This window comes from Nematolebias whitei, chromosome 16 (genome assembly GCF_014905685.2).
Source record: "Nematolebias whitei isolate Nwh7 chromosome 16, NemWhi1, whole genome shotgun sequence".
Lineage (NCBI taxonomy): Eukaryota > Metazoa > Chordata > Actinopteri > Cyprinodontiformes > Rivulidae > Nematolebias > Nematolebias whitei.
In genome coordinates this window covers 39,100,336-39,107,205 of record NC_056513.1, presented here as the reverse complement: position 1 = coordinate 39,107,205, position 6,870 = coordinate 39,100,336, and the positions used below count along the sequence as shown (strand labels likewise).

Sequence of the window (6,870 nt, the reverse complement as noted above, 5' to 3'; positions counted from 1 at the left end):
TTGTAGCAGCCAAACAACAACTGCTTCAGCTGACAGGACCACAGGCCTGAACAACACAAAACACTTTAGACAAGACATGGTTGTTTCTCACATTAGGCTGATTTGTGTTCTGAATTAAAATAGTTGTGCACGACTAATGAACATATTATTAACCATGCTTTGGTGTAGCTCTGTCCCTGTTCACCCTGGGGGGGGGAGGGGGGGGCATCATGTTGTGAAGTTCAGGAGGGGTCGGACTAATCTCTGGCGGGTTACTGATTAACTCCTGGACGGTGTCAGCAGCTGTGCTCACAGCAGACTGTTCCAGAAGCTCCCCTGTCCCTCAGCATGCAGTGCGCGCGGGCCTGGGGGCCCCTGCGCCCCCTCCTGACCACCAGGAGCCTCCTCAGAGCCTGGAGCCGAGGCAGGCTGGACCTGAGCGGCATCTATCCTCCCATCGCCACTCCGTTCACCGCCGAGCAGGACGTGGACTACCAGCAGCTGGAGCAAAACCTGCTCAAACACGCCAAGATACCGTTTAAAGGTACTCCTGAACAACCCTGCCTCTCACAACCCAACTCTGAGTTTTACACGGAGCCGGCTCCCACATACTGCCATAATTCTTTATTTTAAAATAAATTAATTATTTCCTGGGTGTTTGACGGGATTTCAGACAGGCAGGCGTTTGGGCTCCTATCGTGGTTGAAGTATCCGTGAGCCTCGTGCAGCATTAACTCCTACAGCTGGTTTCCACGTGTAAAACAAAGTCTCTGGCTCTCTTCCCTGCTGTGAAAAGTAGCACACTGATCTGTGCACGGTTTGCCCAGACACCAGGGCTAAGAGCCATGCAGGAACAAAGTTCAACACAAGTCCAGAGTTGAGGGTATGGCGCCCCCTGCTGGTCATGCGCAGCTACAGCCCTGGTGCGGGGCCACGGGTCCGCGGCTGCGTGACAAACATCTCATGAACCACAGACCAACTTTTAATATACGAAGACTATAACCACTGCCAGTGCATCTACACCTGATTAACGCGTGGAGTCGATTCTGTTCTCGATGGCAGCTACATCCGGCGCACCTTGTGCAACACAAAATTACTGTAACTGTCATTTTCACAGATTTATTTTCTTTCGGCTGCTCCCTTCAGGGGTTGCCACAGTGAACTAACTCACTGACATGGCTTTTGTTTTTACACCTGATGTACACTATATTGCCAAAAGTATTCGCTCACCTGCCCTTGACTCCATGGGCGTCAGAAGCATCTGTAATGTGTGTGTGTGTGTGTGTGTGGGGGGGGGGGGGGGGGACTATAGTGTGTGTGACACACACCAGTGCACAAAAAAGCAACATTTCACCTAGATTTCCTTACTTTAATTCCTTTTAAAACATGTTTCTCACTAAGTTTGTGTAAACTGATCTGTGTGTTTTAAAGACATTTTAACTTTAACACACTTTCTAGATCTAGAATTGCGCCGCTCCAGGTGGCTGCATGTTGGAGCAGCTCTGTTACTTTCATTCTGAGATTTTGCTTTTCGAATCTTTAATTCATCTTTTTCTGGATGCAAATCACATTTTTTGGATGATTGTTTCCTCTGGTATCAGATGTTGTGCAGCTGGAAGGATTTTTACTGAAACTTTTTTAGTTTTGGACATTTGTTATGATGCGTAACCATGGCAACAAGACAGTTTTCTACAACCAACCAGCTGATTAACATCTCAAAAGCTCAAATAATATCTCAACTACAGCCCCATATCTCAAATGAGTTGAAAGGATGTTCTGAGGATGCATTCTCATCTACCTGCCGGCTGTGCTCGAGTGCCTGACCACTGAGATCCTGGAACTAGTAGGAAACACGGCTCATGACAGCGGAAGGACAGGATCGTCTTTTGGCACCTACAGTTGGTTGTCTGCAGCGACGAGGAGCTCGGCAGACTGCTGGGAGGAGTGGCCATCACTCTGGGAGGAGTTATGCCCAGCATTTGGGCGGTCCTACAGCCCGAGGGAACTGAGAGGCCATCCGAGTTTGGGTGGACAGATCGGAAGGCATCTGCAGCCAGTTTCTTAGGATCCACTGTGGGATGGACCTTTACAAGAGATCCTTCCTGTCTACAGCATCAGCATCTATAACATCTCTTAATGAAATGAGGATAACGAGTTACAACAACAAATAATTTCCCTCTGGGATTAATAAAGTATTTTTGAATTTAATTTAATTGAATTTAATACAGAGCCTCAGTTCGACACCTTTGTGTTTATAGAGAAATAAAACCATCACCACTGGACTTTTTTACTTGTGTTCAACACAACTCATCTAAATGATGTTTGTCATGAAGCTTGAGGACAATAAGGTGTGGGGGTTTAAAGACATTTCAACTTTAATGCACCTGAACACACAGAGACTCTTACACCTGCAGCGTCTCACAGCGTCACACTTACTGCTAAGCTAACATGCTACAGACGTACCTCCTCTCAAGCATCCTCCTAACATGAATATATGATTATGATCAATCCCCTCAGGTCAACAACTGCCCGCACTAAAGTTTGCTAAACTGGCGAGTGAGTAACACAGAGGTGTCTCCACCTCCTCCACCTGTGTGCATTTTCTGCCGAGGCAGGAGATGAAAGGAGACTGCTACTGGAAGCTGGAGAGTTGGAGGTAACCAGGAAAACCTGGAGTGGTTTTCAGTGGTTTGAGTATTCTCCTATTAATCAAGTGGAATGGATTTGTTCACGAAGAAAGAGAAACTGCGCCAACAGAACTAAGTTTTCACAGTAAAAGTGTGTGTGTGCGGGGGGGGGGGGGTGTCCAAATGAACGTTTTTTTTATGTGGGGGGGACACGTCCTCTTCACATATAATGGTTGCAACGCTTATGCTTGACTCACTTATGAGCTTAAGTGACATTCCATTCCTAATCCATAGGGTTCAATATGACGTTGGTCCACCCTTTGCAGCTAGAACATCTTCAACTCTTCTGGGAAGGCTGACCACAGGTTTAGGAATGTGTTTATGGGGATTTTTGACCATTCTTCCAGAAGCGCAGTTGTGAGGTCACATACTGATGTTAGATGAGAAGGCCTGGCTCCCAGTCTCTGCTCTAATTCATCCCAAATATGTTCTGTCGGGTTGAGGTCAGGACTCTGGGCAGGCCAGTGAAGTTCATCCACACCAGACTCTGCCATCCATGTCTTTATGGACCTTGCTCTGTGCACTGGTGCACAGTCATGTTGGAAGAGGAAGGGCCAGCTCCAAACTGTTCCCACAAAGTTGGGAACATGGAAATGTCTTGGTATGCTGAAGCAGTCAGTTCCTTTCACTGGAACGAAGGGGCCAAGCCCAGCTCCTGAAAAACAACCCCACACCATAATCCCCCCTCCACCAAACTTTACACTTGGCACAGTGCCATCAGACAAGTACCGTTCTCCTGGCAACCACCAAACCCAGACTGGTCCATCAGATTACCAGATGGAGAGGTGTGATTCATCACTCCAGAGAATGCTCCTCCACAGCTCTAGAGTCCAGTGGTGGCGTTCTTTACACCACTTCATCTGACGCTTTGCATTGCACTTGGTGCTGTATGGCTTGGATGCAGCTGCTCGACCATGGAAACCTATTCCATGAAGCTCTCTGAGCACTGTTCTTGAGCTAATCTGAAGGCCACACGAAGTTTGGAGGTCTGTAGTGATTTACTCTGCAGAAAGTTGGTGACCTCTTCGCACTATGCACTTCAGCATCCGCTGACCCCGCTCCATCAGTTTATGGGACCTACCACTTCATGTCTGAGTTGCGGGGGGGGGGGGGGGGGGGGCTGCTGTCTTGTTCGGGGGTCCAGAGTGGGCCAGTGAGGGTGGAGGCAGGTGTAGGTGTTTCACCTTTTCCACTACCTTTTGATGTTGCTCTGGGGAGTTGAGCAAGTGATCTTCCGGTCACAGGCCCACCTTCTCTAGCCCCCCACCCCCCCCCCGCCCCCCCAGACATTTTGACAGATGTTGACCTAATATTTGTTGTACATGTAGCTGAGAGCCACACTGCACACACTCACTGCACACCTGTTTTTGTTTAAAGCTTCTTCATTTACTGTTGAAGTGAGCCTGTTAGCAAAACATCTTGAACAATTGAACAAATGGTAATGAAACCTGCAGAAAGTTCTTTATATGCACATCTACAATCATTTCACTTCTGGAGTCTATCCAGTCCAACACAGCCACTTTCTAATCAACATTAACCAACACAGAGTGGCTAAAACTCGGTGAGTTCTACAAATAATGAGGTAAAATGTAGTGTGGTAGTAACTGAGAGTCATTCTCAAAACATACTTTGAGCCCGACACCTTGTGAGATCACATAACGTTGTGCATAGAATAATTTCTTAGGTTTGACCACATCCGACAAAACTTTTATTCTTCAGCATGATATTGTGTTAGTTCAAAAACTTTGCATTTAAGGTGGCGGTGATATGCTTCAAGGAATCCTTGTAGTTTTTATAATCTTAACCAATAATAATTCCGTTTCCTCTCATTTCAGTGTTTTTCCTGTCACTTCTTGTGGCAGCTCGGGTAATTCAAGGCATTGTGAGATTAATTATCAGTCAGTGTTTTCTTGCAATAGTAAAATTGCTTCAACTAGTGCTGCAACCATTTCTCCACCTTTTCTGGTTTTAAATTTCCCTGTAGTGTAGTCTTTTTCATACAGTATCTTATATATAGTATGTTATATAGTTTTAAATAAGAGAAGAGAATTATAGATACTTGTCTATATGTTAAACTAAATGGAAAGTGATGGTTTTACATGTAATGTTGGTGAATCTGATTAAAGTTCTTGCACATGGCTCAAATCTTACACCATGAAAGCTATATAATGTATGACAGGAAATCTGTGTGACATCATCACATGATTGTGGTTTTGGTTCTGCAGGTTTGGTGGTCCAGGGCTCCAATGGTGAGTATCCGTACCTGACAGAGGAGGAGCGAGTAGAGGTGGTGAGGGCGGTCCGACGATCCCTGCCAGAGGGAAAACTGCTGATGGCCGGATCAGGCTGTGAATGTAAGTTTTTAATTTGACCTTTATTTAACCAGAAAATCCAACTGAGATCACAGACCTCTTCTTTGGGCGGCTGTGGCTGAGTGGTTAGAGCAGTCGTCCTATTATGCTAATTAAAAAAAAAAAGTGCTTTTGATAGTTATTTTGTCTTGGTTTTAATTTCAAACCATATAAAGCTAAGCTATTTCATTTTTATCTAATCAAATTTGTTTCATTTGCTCATTACATTACTTGTAATTTTAGGGCTTTAAACACTTTGAAACAGTCTTCATGCATGCTCAATAATCCAGGTAGAAAAATCTAAAAAAGTTAAATCTGGTCCTCTGGACATTCAAAAAACAAAAAGTACAAAACATTTCGTCTTTCATCCGAAAGACTTCCTCAGTCTGAGGTGCTGTATTCAGCTCAGTCTCTTAAATAGCACCTTCTCAGAGTGGATCAACCAGTTTGCTGCTGACAACCAAAACCAGCTGATCACATGCTCAAGAAGGACCATCAGCCTAACAATGGATCATTAGCACCTGATGGCTGTTTACTGTTCACAGAGGGCTGAGTGATACTAGCAATCACAGCATTGTAAGAGGGGGACAGTTGAACCCGGAGGCCTCCACCCCTGTTTAATGATGGACGGTTTCTTTTCACAAAGATGGCCTCCTTTACTCCTCTCTCAAACCATCGTTCCTCTCTGTCCAGGATGTGAACATCTTCATCCCTGAAAGAGTGACCGCTGGCCTGGAGATGAGTGTAGACCTCAGAGTCCTGGCCTGATGATGTTGATCTTCTGTGCTGGTCCATCCTTTTGGCCAGTGGCTGTTTAGTTTCCCCGATGTAAGACTGATCACCCTCCTGACACTGAACAGCATACACAACATTGCTCTGTTTGTGCCGGGGGACTGGATCTTATTGAGCATGCATCAGGATATGTCCTGAAACATTTTCACATTAAAATCATTCATTTAATTTCATTTGGATTTTATGTGACAAGCTCAGGTGAAAAGAAAATTATTCTTTAAAAACATCAAAGTTCATGCTCAATAATCCAGGAAAAAAATCCATCAATGTTATGTCAGGTCCTCTGGATAGTTTATTTGTGTTGAAATGTTTCTTCTCTCATCCAAAAGACTTCTTCAGTCTCAGAAGCCACAGCAAACTCAGTCTTTTCAGTAGCACCTTCACGTAGTGGGTCAACCACTTTGATGGTTTCTGGAGTCTGCCCTGTCCCCCGCAGACTCATATTTAAAAACATTTTACAAATTAACATGTGCAAACTGTGGTATGTAATTTGATTCAGACCCTGTGAGTCAACAATTCATGGAACCACCTGTAGCTACATTTCCAGCTGCAAGTCTTTTGGTGTTTATATCTACCAGTACATCTACAACCTGAAGGTTTTGTCCTTTCTTCTGTGAAACAGCTTCAACTCAATCAGACTGGACAGAGCTTCTATGAACAGCTGCTTTCACATCTACCAAAGATTCTCAGTTGGATTTGGATCTAGAGTTTAACAGGGTCATTGCAACACATTTGATCTGACCCATTCTACTGTAGACCTGGCTGGAAGTTTTGGGTCATTTTCCTGCTGGAAGGTCAGGACCCAGAACCTTCTCAGTCTTTAATTTTTTTTAGTCTCTAACAGATTTTCTTCCAGGATTGTTCTGCCTTTATCTCCATCCGTCTTCCCATCAGCTCTGACCACCTGCCTTGTCCCTGCTGAAGAAAGTCGTCCCCACAGCATGATGCTGCCACCACCACCATGCTTTAAGCAGAGGGAGGATCAGAAGGATGGAAGCCTGGACAGAGCCAATGTGTCGTGAATGCTGGTCTTTTAAAGGTAGAACCCAAGGATGCAGGCA

At 45.0% G+C, this 6,870-nt stretch overlaps 1 protein-coding gene across 1 annotated transcript in view; it reads left to right on the top strand.

Moving 5' to 3' along the window:
• Positions 1 to 296: 296 nt before the first annotated feature.
• Positions 297 to 6,870, top strand: part of LOC119422511 (4-hydroxy-2-oxoglutarate aldolase, mitochondrial-like) — a 107,517-nt gene continuing 100,943 nt past the window's right edge. The window contains exons 1-2 of the mRNA XM_037689887.1: positions 297 to 523; positions 4,892 to 5,020. Of these exons, the coding sequence (XP_037545815.1) occupies positions 328 to 523; positions 4,892 to 5,020 (325 nt within the window). The 5' untranslated portion in view covers positions 297 to 327. The remainder of the gene's footprint in view (positions 524 to 4,891; positions 5,021 to 6,870) is intronic.